The sequence below is a fragment of the Letharia columbiana genome (genome assembly GCF_014066305.1).
Source record: "Letharia columbiana isolate WasteWater2 chromosome Unknown Sc0000001_s0, whole genome shotgun sequence".
NCBI lineage: Eukaryota > Fungi > Ascomycota > Lecanoromycetes > Lecanorales > Parmeliaceae > Letharia > Letharia columbiana.
This window is the reverse complement of record NW_023501037.1, coordinates 270,229-285,449: the sequence shown is the minus strand read 5'-3', so window position 1 is coordinate 285,449 and position 15,221 is coordinate 270,229. Positions and strand designations below refer to the sequence as shown.

At 50.5% G+C, this 15,221-nt stretch overlaps 5 protein-coding genes across 5 annotated transcripts; 2 read left to right on the top strand and 3 right to left on the bottom strand.

The window, feature by feature from the left end:
- Positions 1-3,031: 3,031 nt before the first annotated feature.
- HO173_000710 (uncharacterized protein) lies at positions 3,032-5,541 on the bottom strand (the record flags this gene model as incomplete). Its single annotated transcript, XM_037302659.1, has 4 exons — positions 3,032-4,013; positions 4,066-4,274; positions 4,326-5,325; positions 5,387-5,541. The coding sequence occupies 4 exons, from the start codon at positions 5,539-5,541 to the stop codon at positions 3,032-3,034; spliced, it is 2,346 nt and encodes a 781-aa protein (XP_037170166.1).
- Positions 5,542-5,966: 425 nt separating this feature from the next.
- Positions 5,967-7,212, top strand: HO173_000709 (uncharacterized protein; the record flags this gene model as incomplete). The annotated part of the gene is made up of 3 exons (XM_037302658.1): positions 5,967-5,979; positions 6,050-6,311; positions 6,399-7,212. 3 exons carry the CDS (start codon positions 5,967-5,969, stop codon positions 7,210-7,212), a joined length of 1,089 nt encoding a protein of 362 aa, XP_037170165.1.
- Positions 7,213-7,450: 238 nt separating this feature from the next.
- On the bottom strand, positions 7,451-8,998 carry HO173_000708 (uncharacterized protein; the record flags this gene model as incomplete). The annotated part of the gene is made up of 1 exon (XM_037302657.1): positions 7,451-8,998. One exon carries the CDS (start codon positions 8,996-8,998, stop codon positions 7,451-7,453), a length of 1,548 nt encoding a protein of 515 aa, XP_037170164.1.
- A 453-nt stretch (positions 8,999-9,451) lies between these two features.
- HO173_000707 (uncharacterized protein) lies at positions 9,452-10,091 on the bottom strand (the record flags this gene model as incomplete). Its single annotated transcript, XM_037302656.1, has 3 exons — positions 9,452-9,455; positions 9,507-9,790; positions 9,852-10,091. The coding sequence occupies 3 exons, from the start codon at positions 10,089-10,091 to the stop codon at positions 9,452-9,454; spliced, it is 528 nt and encodes a 175-aa protein (XP_037170163.1).
- Positions 10,092-10,305: 214 nt separating this feature from the next.
- HO173_000706 (uncharacterized protein) lies at positions 10,306-14,427 on the top strand (the record flags this gene model as incomplete). Its single annotated transcript, XM_037302655.1, has 3 exons — positions 10,306-10,402; positions 11,231-14,208; positions 14,269-14,427. The coding sequence occupies 3 exons, from the start codon at positions 10,306-10,308 to the stop codon at positions 14,425-14,427; spliced, it is 3,234 nt and encodes a 1,077-aa protein (XP_037170162.1).
- Between the last annotated feature and the right edge of the window lie 794 nt (positions 14,428-15,221).

Here is a 15,221-nt window from a genome sequence, read left to right as displayed (position 1 = left end):
GGATCTCGGCTAAGCCCATCAGTTCTATTCGGAAGGGTTGGTGGTTAGCGATGCGACCGCCAAGACTTTTGTCTGCTGCAGACATGTCTGCGGACGGTCATTACGGTCACGAATAGGAGGCCTGACAGCTAACCCGATTAGGTAGTAGCTTACACTAGTGTACTACCTTTCGTCTGATGTTTTGAGGCGACTTTTCAGGGTTTTTTCGAGATTCCAGGGGTTTGAATTGTTTCTCTACAGGATCTCTGCCCGCAGACCGCCAAGACCTCACTTTAGAGTATTTTCAGCCAATCAAATGGCTTAGTCACGCTCGGAGGAACTTCTATCCGGAGATTACAGAGATTACAGTGCTAACGGCCAAAATGTGGTAATTACTGTCATTACTGTCACGAATGCATTCTGACGGTCATCGCGCATCGCTATTGGTGGTAGTGGTGGGTCGGAAAACCCTTTTTCCGGCCGAAATCTCGTAATGCCTTTGCGGGTATGACGGAATCGGCTCGGCAATATAATGTTCCGCCCCCCCCCCCCCAAAAATTAGAGTCTGAATTCTGAGACTACCACTGAGACTAGTTCCTCCATTGCAAGTTCTCCATCTGCTCTATGACTGTCTCGAAGACTGTATCACGACGTATGGACTGCAAGCAGCCTTGATTCTTGGGACCGTCCTTTGGAAGCCATACCTCCGTGCCCAGTTATGTGAATCTTTTCGATTGACTAAAAAAAGCGCAGTTTCTTTGCGAACAAAGAAAGCAGCTCATTCTTCAAAGAATCTTAATTTATCGATCCATCATGGAAGTACCACATTCGAGATTTGCCATCTTCGCTACTCGTAGTGCGACGCTCTTTATCTGGCGAATGCACCACTTCGGAAAGGAAATTAACCACGAAAGGGGATTCAGTCGCAGTGACGATATCAATCTGTATACATACATCAGAACTCAGGAGTGATTTGTTCCACGTGCTGTCGGAGGTTATTCAAGGCGCTCCAGTGAGAGGCTTGCGCCTAGACCATATCCGTGTATCCAAACCGGATTTCTCTCTCATTATTCGTGGACATCTGCTATGCCTGGCCGCGACATATAAGAAGCAGAAAGATGTTTTCTGATCTGGCGAGGGTATTGCCAAGTAATACCTTTAAGCCTTTTGGTTGGAGAAAGATCAAGACGTGAGCACTCAGCTAATACTGAAAACGCAGAAGGACCAAATGAGCGTAATTGCTGCCCCCTTCTACCCGGGGTTTCGGTTCATTAGCACTCACTGCAATGCTCGCAGCACCTTTTCTGGACGCGCCACTGATATCGTGTAACTTATCTCTGCCGTTTCTATGTACGAGCCCAAGGTTCAGTTTCCCGCGCGTCCCCATGAAAGCACGAGTGTGGGGCCCCATTCGCTATAGTCAGGCCTCGACCTGTATTCCGCAAAAATATTGGCTACTGTTATATTCTATTACCTCAAACGGGCAATCTAAAGATCGATGGACTTCAACATCTCAACTGCTCGTCACAATCATTGACCAATTTGAGTTCCACCCGTGGTACAACATACTGTTAAAACTGATCATCATGTACCCCTAGCCTCAGACTTCCCGTCTCCCAGGTGGCCCAATCACTTTCTTTCCTCGCGCAATGCACAGTCCCCGTACCATGTTTTCGCTCTTTCATTTCGTAAGAGTCGTCTTTAGTGTCGAGAATCTATGTTTTGACTTGCGTCGCCGTGCTTCAGATCTGCTGGGGTTTTCGAAGGTAGGCCGAAGGTAAGCCAGGAGCTGTGACCAAGCTCACATTTCCCCCCCAAAAGTATAGAAAGCATCGTAAAAGCTTTTCTTCTCCAATTCCGTTTTTTTGTACTTTCCCAGCATCTTGCAAAGTCTCCATAACACATCAATCAGCGTCCCCACAACCTGTACTCTGCCAACTGTCTCTCATTCCGCCCTTCTTCCCAAGCAAACCCTATCCTCCAAAAGCCCCTCAACCGAAAACCCCAACCCTAACCCCGCCATGCTTGCTCACTCCACCGTTCTCCTAGCCCTCTGCGCAGGCCTTTTCACCCCCGCCACCGCCCTTCCAGCTCCGCAAGACGGCTCCGATTCGATTCCAGAACTCGGGAGATGGAGGTATCGGCGACTTCAGTAGTGCTCTCGGAGGTGACTCGGATTCTGATGTGGAGTCCGATCGGGGTGGTGTTGATGGATTGGATGACTTCTTTGGGGATGAGAAGGACCAGTTGGCTTATCAATGGCTTCGCATTTTGAACGTGAGTTTTCTTTTTTACGATATAAAGGGGTGCGTACGATTGGTTCTTTCACGTTTGCAGGCCGGCTCTGTATCACACTTCGAAGCAAAGAGATAGTGCTGCATACGAGTCTAGGTGTTTTTTCTGGGATAGGATAGAGGGTGGTAGGGAAAACGACGGAGCCGTGCTTGTGTTGCTCATCGATCACCAATCGTACTAATAATCACTATTCATTATTATAATTCTATCCGTATACGTACAGAAGATCATCTTCTCGAGTCGCGTTTGGGGAGACGGAAGCCGCTCTCCTTGCATGAGGAGATCTGGAATCATCGAGCGTGCCGACAGTGAAGAGCTTGCTCTCGGTCTGAGCTCCGGGGGACTCGAGGGAGCGATGGTTTTGTAAAGGTGAGAGATACTGGGGAATTGCGTCTGCTTTTACTATTGTGGTTTGTTTTCACGCAGATTCATGTAGACGGTGACTTGAAAAAGTTCACGATTTCCGATTTTGCTGTGCTAATGTAGTCAGGCTCGCTGATGGGAGAAAGGGCAATTGTAGTGTTCGTTATTTCCTTGGAGGATGTCTGATACCAAGAGCTTAGAATGCTTTCTTGAGTATGCAGTATTATGTTGAGTACTCATTACAGATAAAACGCCCAGACACCTCAACGATGTAGCCAGCGCTGGCTGAAAACCGAAAATCTCATCACTCATACAGCCATTATTTTACCCCAGATCATTCGCCAAACACTCTGAACGCAGCCGTCCCGTTTTGCAAATGCCGTCCAAGTCGTGATCAGACCCTCCAAATGGCATCCGCCATCGCCACCACCTGCCCCATCTCACTCACATCGTGTACCCGCACGATGTCAGCTCCTCCTTGTATCGCCGCGGCGACAGTCGTTGCGGTGCCCCATTTTCTCTCCCTTGCATCCTGCACCCCAGTGATCTTCCCAATAAACCCTTTCCTGCTGGCACCAACAACCCAAGGGAAGCCCCTGAGGCCTTCAAAGTCTCTCAGTTCTGAAAATCTGCGGAGCAGCTCCAAACTCTGGGCTTGCGTCTTCGCGAAGCCTATTCCAGGATCAAGCATTATGCGCCATCGGCGGATACCCGCTTTCTCGGCGTCGCGGACACGCTCCAGAAGTTCGTTACCGACTCCGTTAATCACGCCGTCCGGGTAAGAAATTAAGGTCTTCATTGTCTCAGGGGTGCCGCGCATGTGCATTAAGATGCATGTGCAGCCAAGCTTTGCTATTGTAGGCAGCATTTCTGGGTCTAGCTGGCCAGATGAGACGTCATTGATGATATCCGCACCTGCCTTGATTGCTTCAGCCGCCACGGACGCGCGGTAGGTGTCTATGGAGATTGCCATCGTTTGGAAGGAAGGGTCGGAGCGAATTGCTTCGATGGTGGGCAGGATCCGGGAGAGTTCTTCGTCCGGGGATATTTGAGGGGCATGGGGGCGAGTCGACTGACCACCAACATCGAGGATGGTGACAGGATGCCGTTGGTTTGTGTAGGAACGCAGAGTATCCAAGAGTGGTATAGGATCTGCGGTTGAGTGGAGACCGCCATCAGAGAAGGAGTCAGGGGTCAGATTCAATATGGCCATAAGATGGGTGGGCCGTGTCGGGGATTGATTTCGTATCGGAGGGAGATAATCTGACAGTGGGGTCAAAGCTGATAGCGGATCTGTAGATTCGGGCAGTTGTTCGAGGATATCTTGATATGTAGCGATCGAATCAGGCGTAGGTGGAATGGAATCGGGTATGAGACTAAGGATACAGTCAATTTTCCAACATTTCGATGCATGGCATCTTGACTTACTCGCATAGAGGCCGAAGAACAAATTCACGTTCAAGCATTCTCTTATGGGGTATAGAGAGACGTAAGTTCTCCACCCGCTCTTCATCGTACAGCAAAATATCCAAGTCGATGGTCCGAGGTCCATTCTCTACAGTTTTCACTCTTCCAAGATCATGTTCGATCAGCTTTAGTTGGTCTAATAACCCCAACGGGCTTAGCGATGTTTCAATCTAGTCATGTCAACACTACCTTGGACGGAATTTCGCATCAGTGCTACATACCTCGCAAGCACCGTTGATGAATGATTGCTGGTTCTCTAAATACATTGGTTTGGTTTCATATAGAGCACTCGTTCGAAGTACAGTGATCCCTCGATCACTCATCTGTCGGACGGCCGACTCGATCATCTCGACGCGATTGCCTAGATTGCTTCCAAGCGCGAGATACGCTCGGTGCCGTCCATTTTGAACATCGCTGCTGAGCAAGCTACGCTGAGATCGCTCGTATTCATGACGTACAAGGTGTACGCTACAACCGGTAGCATAATCGTTGTCGATTTTTTTTTTCAACCTTTCGACCATTGCTTCTCTTTTGGTCCGGAATCCCTCCATCAGCGGCGATACTTCTCTCATCACCACACGAACATCTTGAAGGCGTTTGCATGGAGATTGTTTATCGGCCAGGTGGAATAAACACTGCGCAAGCAAAAGTGCCGCACCTTCTGCTCTGTCACTTTGAAGCTGTTCGGCAAATCTTGCTACCTCCTCATGAAGGCCGAACGTTGGATGTACATAAGCGAGACTCGAACGAGAGCTGGTAAATTCCAAGTGACCGTAGACTGTCGATACACTGCGCTCTACGGTCTGTAATACTAGCGAGATCACATATCCCGATTGCGGTGGACTCGGCAAGTGCCATTCGGTGGTGACTCGGTATATGCTGTTCTGCTCAGCAGTAAGACGTTTGCTGCGAGGATTGACTTTGGAAAAACTGCAATCTGCTCTAATGAGGTTTTCAACTTTGAATTTGTTTCGGATATCTGGTTGGAAGACGATAAGGGTCTCCAGAGCTGCAGGATACGTGGCTAGGAGATCGGAAGCAAGGCTCTCTGTGATGTCATGGATCGAGCAGACAGGCGTGGCATGCGTTCGCACCAATGACACGACATTGAGCACTTCCGCAGTCCTTTTACGGAAGTCCGAAACGTAGTAGCAGCCTGGGGGTGAAGGCACATAAACATCTGTTCTGTAGAAATTGGGATTGGCTCGAGGGCCAAAGCGGCTATTGGACCAAAATCAGATCTCCTCTGGAAAATTCACACGCCAATGCCATCCATGCATACCTCGAATCTAAACGAATATTTCTCAGCGAAAACCTCCAATCGTATGTCTTGGCACGTTGGATAGGAACATAACTCAGCAGACAACGGCCGAATTGTAACCGTCTAAGTACAGGGAGAGATGAAGCACATGTGGAAAGAAGTAGACCATGATGCATGATGCATGATGCATCATGGGAAAGTTGATAATGGGAAAGTTGATATGTTGATAGTGTCACCAGATCGGTCCCCAACTCAGCATCGTCACGAATTCCTACTCGTACAATGAAGTGAGTTCTTTGATAGAGCGAGGACACCAGTAAATCCCCACGAATTCCGGTAATCTATTGGTGTCCTCACTCTATCAAGAACTCACTTCTGGATTGTACAGTATTGCAGTTCCAGCGCCAATAAAGTAGCGCCGGCCCCGCAAAAACATACCTCGGCATCTACCAGATCTTACTTACTTTACATGGGATTACTCAGAGCATTGTCCACTGCTTCATCATCTCGCTCCCTTCTTTCTTCCTCTCCCAACACATCCTGATCTCCACTACCTATAACAAAATACATACGCCCATCAGTAGAATACCACTCACTCAACATGGCGTCTCCACGTAGGTCAAGCCTTTGGTGTCCCCCCACCCCCGTTCTCCCCCCCAACTCGAAGACTGACACTCCTCCCAGAGCAACTCCGAACAACGGTCACCGACCTCCTCAAAATCAACCACCCTGTCATGCTTGCCGGCATGAACGTAGCCGCAGGTCCAAAACTCGCAGCTGCAGTCACCAACGCTGGCGGTCTCGGCGTCATTGGAGGCCTCGGCTACACGCCAGATATGCTGCGGGAGCAGATTGCCGAGCTGAAGGGTTTCTTGAAAGACAAGAATGCACCATTTGGTGTGGACCTTTTGATCCCGCAGGTTGGTGGTAGTGCCAGGAAGACCAAGTACGTTTGAATCCTGCCCCGTTCTCTTTGCCAACAGAATCCCAGCCTCGCCTTCTACCAGCAATGCTGATTCTATCGTATTTGAAGTTACGACTACACCAAAGGGAAACTGGAAGAATTAGTAACCATCATAATCGATTCCGGCGCTAAACTCTTCGTCTCCGCCGTCGGCGTGCCCCCAGTCCACGTTGTCCAACGCCTGCATAAAGCCGGAATTCTCTACATGAACATGATCGGGCACCCAAAGCACGTGCGGAAATGCCTCGATGTAGGCGTCGATATGATCTGCGCCCAGGGCGGTGAGGGAGGCGGACACACGGGTGACGTGCCTACTTCGATTTTGATCCCGACGGTGGCGCAGATGGTGAAAGGGAAGAAGAGCCCGATGACGGGGGATCAGGTGCAGGTTGTCGCGGCCGGAGGCCTCTTTAACGGACAGAGTCTCGCAGCGGCACTGATGTTAGGGGCGAGTGCTGTCTGGATCGGCACCAGGTTTGTTCTGTCGGAAGAAGCCGGTGCGCCCAAGGCACATCAAGAAGCTGTTCAGACATCCGGCTTTGACGACAATGTGAGGACCATCATCTTCACCGGTCGACCCCTGCGCGTCCGCATGAACCCCTACATCCAGAACTGGGAGGAGAACCGCGCCTCCGAGATCAAGGAACTTACGTCCAAGGGCACCATTCCCGTGGAGCATGATTTCGAAACCCTCGGGGATGACATCGACGACGATACGATGGATAATGCTCGGCCGTTCTTGATGGGCAAGGCGGCCGCTGTGGTCAATGAAAAGAAGAGCGCAAAGGCTATTGTGGATGAGATGGTTACGGACGCGGTGGGATGGTTGGGGAAGGGTGGGTCGATGGTAGTCGGTGGACTGAATGGGAAGAGCAAGTTGTAGAGCTTTTGGAGAAGAAGAATGTAGATTACAAATTAGATGACGGATGGCTAGCAAAAAGGATGGAGCCTTTGTGTCTTCTTTGTAATCGCGAGCAATGACTCACTTTCGAATGAAGATGATCTCGCCCAATAGAATAGAATACTACATTTACAGAAGCTCAAGCGCCTTGAATCCATCCCAAAGCATAAGGTAAACCATCCCACGAAGCAGATCGTAGCACATCACTCGTCTAACTTGCCTACCACCAATGCTCAGACGGTGAGAGTTTTGGAATTGATGCATCGGTTTCTTTTGGCAAAGACGGGTTCCGCCCATGGTATGGACACTCGCCTGTCCCACCAGATTTGTGCTTCGGATGCCTCGGACACAACGGACTGTTTGGCAAATGCTCCGGCACGCTGACTGCAAGCTGCTCCCGAGTTATCGAGTCCGCTTCGATGGCATGCATCTTGACCCTGTACCAATCGCTATCCCTGCGCGGCCCGCCCACTCGTGCGTTTGCCTCCGCCGGTGGATCGGGGAAGCCTGGGGTGGGTGGTGCGTTGTAGTCGAAGAAGAAGCCTCTCGCTTTTCCGATGCCGGCACTCCTTGCGTCGGTCGGCAGTGGCGGTGTGTGGATCCTGTGGGCTTCGGAGGGTAGGAAGGCCACGCCCTCTTCCGTCAGGTCTACGGCGACGTATTTGTTGGAGTCGGAGCCTGTGTACATCGCTTCGGGTTCTGGGGTGTGGATTGGTGGTCTCCCCATCAGCATTCCGCGAATGGAACTGGAAGTGGAAAGTCCTACTTTGCCGTGGCGGCTCACGATGCGTTGCCAGCGTGGAGCGGCGATGGACAGGTTACTGACGCTGTTTGTTGAGCCTGGCGAGGGCGTCCTTCTATCCGGCAAAAACCGCAGTGTACTTGAGACTCGGTCGAGTAGATTGTCTGTAGAGCTTCTCGCTTGGGATTCAGAGATGTCAGGGTCTGTAGGGCCGTGCTTGAGGCCCAAGGCGCGCTTTGTCCGGCAGTAGAGACCTTCTTTGGGTGTGAGGGTAGCATAATGCAAGGAATCCCGGCTTTCAGGTAGCAGGCGTTGCTCGCTTGCTGCATTGAATGACCGATCACGGCCATCAAGACCTGTACTTGTCGAACCTCGGCTGAGAGGAAGAGTGATTGCTGAGCGCTGGCCTAAGGGAACAGGAGTTGCTTCCCCAGAGGCTTGCACTGAATACTCAGCGGACTGTTCCCGGCGCCCGATTCGAATCTCAAGCCAACGGCCTGAGAACTCGCGCTTCCATTTGAAGCCACTTCTTGCTTTGCTTGGGGGCTGCTCGCTTCCAGCACCGGGAGTGATGCGAGTATCGGGTAAGCCCAGAAGCCTTCGCGTTCGCAAGCTAATTGATGATAATTCAGAGGCAGTTCTATTTCTTGGTGGGGCAGGCCCTTCTTCGATGATGAGGGGGACTTCGCTAGAGGGCGAAGAAACGTTGCTGGTTTCTCGAGGCGATGTGGCACTGACATCCGAATGGTAGCTTCGCCTCTCTGCTTGTTTCGGCTGTTGGCGCGCAACAAAAGGAGACGGAGACGCCAATGGTGTGTTTGAGGTCGGATTCGAATTTGCACTTTCGGAGCTTCGGAGCGCTCGACGCTGCGCAGCAATGTAGTTGCTTGGAGTGGTCAATGGGGAAGGAGTACTGGTCGGGCTAGCAAAATCTGAGCCGCGAACCGCGCGAGGTCTACCAAAAAGGTTGCCGAAATCAGAGCTTGGAAGACGGTCTGGAGCATTTGGGCGATTGAGGGATGGCATGATTAATATAATTCACGCGCTTGGGACATTAAAGTAAAGTTACATAATGAGAGCCTGTGATAGTGGAGTTAGGAAAAATGCGTAAAGGTGTTGAAGGCTGTAAGACTAAGGGGACTCAAAGGATAGTAGTTATCCATTAGAAAGAAGAGCCATAGGGCCCTCTGATCTCCGTAAAGTTCCTGATCTAGCAGGCGCGACCAACGCGTACTACTAATGGAATTCGCCTGGTGGTTAGGTCGTTACAACCAAATCAATCTGTAGCATTGACAGCTCCAAGTGCAGAGGAAAGCCCCGAGCGGATGAAGACGTGTTGACATAGAGACTCCAATATCCGCAGTACTGTTGAAAAGGCAGTCTCTCAGATGGGAATCACAGTCTGCTATTCAGTGCATCAGGCCAGCTCGAATCCGCTTCCTTGGATTGTACGTTGCGGTGATCTTTTAGGCTCGTAGTTCAGCTAACTTCGGTGAGCTTTATAGAGGAATAAGGCGTCTGTGCGGACACTTACCATCGGTCGCCCACACTCTCGCCCAAACCATTGCATCCCCACTTCTCCATCTCGTCCTCCCAGAGCTGGAGACACTGACGACACAAGTGAAGGCTACCAAGCTCCTGGTTATTCCTTGTCACTGAAATGATATCCCACGTGTTGCGGAAGGATCTATTAACTCCGGAGTGGGCTCGAACCATCATTTGATCGAAATCACTGGGTCCTATGCAAGGCCATGTGTTGCCATTTAGCTGCCCGTTTGTCCTCATCGTGGGGATCGAGTATATGTCAAGTGCTTCGATCTGTGAAAGACCAATAGCCTGTATTAGCTATTGATGGCAACACTAAGCACTGTTTACTCACCGTAGCACTGAAGGCGATTACATTGCCATCCCTGTCGGTCTTCCTCATCGTCCATGTGTCGCCGACTTCAATTGCTCCCTTTCTGCACAACTCCTCCAGTTTCTTGCTGCTACGCGGGATCCTGGCTGCTTCCGCCGGGACGTGCTGCATGTCCATCCATCGGGAAGAATCGTAATGATACTGGACCATGTCTGCATACACAGCTTCATCGAATAAGAGGGAATACTCCTTCTTTGGCATGGCTGCAATCGTAGAATATGTAAGACGAAGTAAACTGTTGAACGGTGAGACGTATGTTCGATGATTGCTTTGGCAATTGAGAGAGCAGAAGAAACTTTGTTGATGTGCAGAAGTCGAAAGCGGAGCTCTTGTGCCGTCGGCTCTGATCCACGCTAAGTATTCCGTGATTGGAAGACAGGCGTGTCAAGGAGGGCAGAATATTCTGTTCCCTGCAATGAAAGCGCTCAACAAGCACATTTTGAGGAGCAGAGCAACAGCAGTTTCAAGCTTACCTACACAATTGATACGCCCTTTCGACGCCCATACAATTGGTACAGTCGCCGAATTTTTTCTCGTCATAACAAACACGCTCAACAAGAATATATTGAGATCAAGAAGCATAGGAGTGTGACAACATCGAGCTCAGCTACAGAACAGAGACGTCCATTTGATGCCTATACGGCTTGTTCAATTGCCGATTACCTGGGCACTCATGTTCTTGACAACCCTTTGGCTCCCAGATCCAATTGAATACGTTTCCTAAGGGGCCATCCACTGCTGCTACCACTGAGCACTGTGCTTCTCCAACAGCGTGATATTAGCCGCTTGTGAGGCATAGTTCATCTGAGCAGCAGAAAGGTGGACAGCCACTGGGTGAACCCTGGAAATCTGCTCTCGAAAGGAAGCTGGTCCACGTATGCGGTAGGTTGTTTTAGATGTCTACAGTGTATAAGGTAGGTAGTTTTGAGGTCTTAGGAAGTGCAAAGATTGACCACCCTCGCACGGAATGTCGGGATTTGAGTGGCAACGGCCAAACCTTTCTCCTAACCTCCGGGGCAGAGCATATCATCATTTCGACATTTCAGATCACCATTTGAATCGCCACATACTTATGCAGAGGGCTTGAAGCTGACAGACTCCTTAGATGTTTGATCAGGCCCGTCAATCAATCCCTAGACAGCTTTTGTACTCTCAACGAATTTGCTGCGTCTGAAACCCTCGCAGTATGGTTTGTGGCCAAATGTTGCCGTGGAGGACCACTCTACGCAGTACTCGCAATAGTGCCCTTAGGTACCATATAATAGCACGACAACCTTCCACATACATATCATATTCTCTTCTATCACGTCAAATTTCCAGCTTTCATACGAATCGTCTAGTAACATCTCTCCCTTCAACCCACGTTCGCCGCCTCACAACTTCAATACCAAGAAGAAAAGATCGTGCACCTGACGATGGGCCCGATCCTATACCTGTCAGAAAAGAGGACAAGAACCAGCCAGAAGAACAGAAGGGAACAGATCAGGCAGAGGGCAATGTTGAAGAATCGTCGGAAGCAAGGAAAGGACAAGAATCTTCCGGCACGTCTAGCACGACTCTTAGTGATGCAAAAGGCAGCGGCGGTGCGGGGAGTGGTGGTGAATCTGGCTCTGGGGGCGGAGATGGTAGCAAACCAGGTGGAAAGAAGACATCTACAGAGCGAGCAATCCAGAAACCCAGCGTTCCAGATATTTATCCCCAAGTGATGGCTATACCCATAGCCCAAAGGCCATTGTTTCCAGGATTCTACAAAGCTCTTACTGTCCGAGACCGGAATGTTGCAGCTGCTATCCAAGAGGCATTTCGGCGGGGGCAGCCATACGTTGGTGTTTTTTTGTCCAAGGACGAGACTGCAGACAAGGACATAATAGAGAATAGGGAAGATGTACACGACATCGGAGTCTTTGCACAAATTACCAGTGCGTTCCCTGTTAATGGAGAGACCGACAGTCTTACGGTCGTCCTCTATCCTCACCGGAGAATCAGGATGTCAAAGTTGATTCCCCCAAGGCCTGCGAGCGTGCCGGCTGGTCCTGTGGCCATAGACCTAAAGGAAGTCAAGCACCCATCGTCGAAGGAGCAAGGCTCGTCGGAGAAATCAGGCGATGTGGTTGCGAGTTTTGAGGAATCGAGTACACCTCCACAGTCTAAAGAAGTCCAGCCATATGAGCCGACGTCTTTCCTCCGTGATTATCGCGTCAGCATGGTCGATGTTGATAACATACCGGAACAGAAGTATGATGCGAAAAGCCCTGTATTGAGAGCTGTGACCAGCGAGATTGTCAGTGTGTTTAGGGAGGTGGCGCAACTCAACCACCTCTTCAGGGATCAGATCTCCACATTTGCCTTGACTCAATCTGCCGGGAACGTTCACGAGGATCCAGCGAAGTTGGCGGACTTTGCTGGAGCGGTGTCGACGGGCGAAGTCCGAGAACTACAAGACGTGCTGGAGACCATGAATATTGAGGAGCGGCTGCAGAAAGCTTTGATGGTATTGAAAAAGGAGTTGATGAACGCGCAACTCCAAAGCAAGATCTCGAAAGATGTAGAGAACAAGATACAGAAGCGGCAAAGAGAGTATTGGCTTATGGAGCAAATGAAAGGAATTCGTCGAGAGCTGGGCATCGAATCAGATGGCAAAGAGAAAATGGTCGAGAAATTCAGAGAGAAGGGCAGTAAGCTGGCAATGCCAGAAGCAGTCAAGAAAGTTTTTGATGAAGAGTTGAGCAAGCTGGCTCATCTTGAACCCGCGGCATCAGAGTTTAATGTCACTAGAAACTATCTGGACTGGCTGACCCAGATACCTTGGGGCCAACAGAGCGCCGAAAACTTTGGTATCAAGAACGCGATGACGGTACTGGATGAGGATCATCATGGATTAAAGGACGTAAAGGACCGTATTCTCGAATTCATTGCCGTAGGCAAGCTCAAAGGTACCGTCGAAGGCAAGATTTTATGCCTCGTTGGGCCTCCGGGAGTTGGGAAAACCAGTGTGGGAAAGTCAATTGCTCGAGCGCTGAATCGGCAATACTACCGATTCAGTGTTGGAGGTCTCACAGACGTCGCTGAAATCAAGGGTCATCGACGGACATATGTCGGCGCGCTCCCAGGTCGCATCATTCAAGCACTCAAGAAATGTCAAACAGAAAACCCTCTGATTCTTATTGACGAGGTTGATAAGATTGGCAGAGATCATCGAGGCGATCCTTCTTCTGCTCTACTTGAGCTACTGGATCCAGAGCAGAACAACTCTTTCCTCGACCACTACATGGACGTCCCTGTCGATCTCTCCAAAGTCCTCTTTGTGTGTACTGCTAATATGACGGACACGATACCACGACCGCTGCTCGACAGGATGGAGCTGATCGAATTGTCCGGGTACGTCGCTGACGAGAAGATGGCGATCGCAGAAAGGTTCTTGGCTCCAGCTGCCAAAGACTTGAGCGGTCTCAAGGACGTGGATGTAGCGTTGAACAAAGACGCCATCGAGGAGCTTATCAACAAGTATTGCCGCGAAAGTGGAGTACGCAATCTGAAGAAGCAGATTGAGAAGGTCTATCGCAAGTCAGCGCTAAACATCATCCAAGACCTTGGTGAGGATGTCTTCTCAGAAGACAAGGGATTGACAGAAGAAGGCAAAGCTGCCCAAGCAGAGTCGAAGAAGGATGAATCTGACGTCAAAGAGACCCCGGGGGCCATCGAGAAAGAGACAACTCCTACACCTCGGAAGCAGATGAAGGTACCAGACGGTGTCCACGTGAGCATTGACCGCCAGAATCTCAAGGACTACGTTGGTCCTCCTGTCTTCACATCCGATCGGCTCTACGAAACAACGCCGTCAGGTGTGGCAATGGGGCTCGCTTGGACTAGTATGGGCGGTGCCGCCTTGTACGTTGAATCAATCCTGGAGAATGCCCTAAATGCTGCGTCACGACCGGGTCTAGAGCGAACGGGAAATCTGAAGAACGTCATGAAGGAGTCTACGGTCATTGCCTACTCGTTCGCCAAATCTGTGCTGGCGAGGCTGTTTCCAGAGAACAAATTCTTCGAGAAAGCCAAAGTTCATTTACACTGCCCCGAAGGCGCTGTCCAGAAAGACGGGCCGTCTGCTGGTATCACGATGGCGACATCGCTGCTATCGCTCGCATTGGACAAGCCGCTGGACCCTACGATAGCAATGACCGGCGAATTGACCGTTACAGGCAAGGTTTTGCGTATTGGAGGGTTGCGAGAGAAAACAGTGGCCGCTCGACGCGCTGGGGCGAAGACGATCATCTTCCCCGCCGACAATACGTCCGACTGGCTGGAGTTGCCTCAGGTGAGTACAAAGCTAACAAGTATCACTCCGCGTGGGCAAGTGCTGACATCCTTTGACTAGAACATCAAAGAAGGTATCGAAGGCCACGCCGCTAGTTGGTACGCCGACGTTTTTGACCTTGTCTTCCCCAATCTCGACTCCAAGAGAGCCAACGACATTTGGAAAGAGCAATTAGCCAAGCCGCAAAAGGAGAGCAAGAAGCCAGAGGAGGATGAGTAAAAGGGGAAGCCTTTTTCGAGTATCGATCTCGGAGTCCGGTCTGAATGGTTAGCTTGGGCACAGCATTGTAGCATTCCATGGCGTTGGGCAGCTCTACAGCTACTGCATTGGCATTGGGTAGTGGGAGGATGAGTTCGAAAGAGGATCATGGTGCCATGATTGTTTAGCGTAGATACGTAATGACTCCGCTCCTGTATAGATGTACATAATTGGAGAGATTCATAGCTATGCGAGCATTGCATTATACCTCGAACTCCCAGGAATCCTACCATCTAATCTTCTAGACGCTAGCTCGTGCTCGCCTACTTTCATGTAAGCTTGTGCAGCGGAAGCACTGGAAGGTAGCGACCGTTTGCCCAAGTATTGTGTGCATCCGATAGGTACTCAGACCCTGTCGAGTTCGCTTCACCATGTTTTCCGTCCTCCTGCAGTACATTCGCCTCTAAACCAGCAGCAGAAATGACCGCTCGGTCCCCTCCCATCGCTTTTGCGAATCCCTACACACTTAAGAAGCTAGGACCAACAGTGTCTCATAATTCGACATAGACGACTTATGCAGCCTAAGCGACGGCCCGCCAGTGAGGAAAGGCGGAAGGCACATGGGACCATGGTTGAGCTTTTCGTCTCTTGTGATGTCCCTGAACTCAAATTGCCCTAGGCACGAGCAGTGAGGGCAGCAGGAGACAGGAGAAAGGATAGACGAAGAGCTCGCGGAAGAGTCAACAATTCAATTGGGGCTGTTGTGGATTATGTACTGCCACGTCACAAAGCAAAGTCAATTCGCTGGGAAGCTA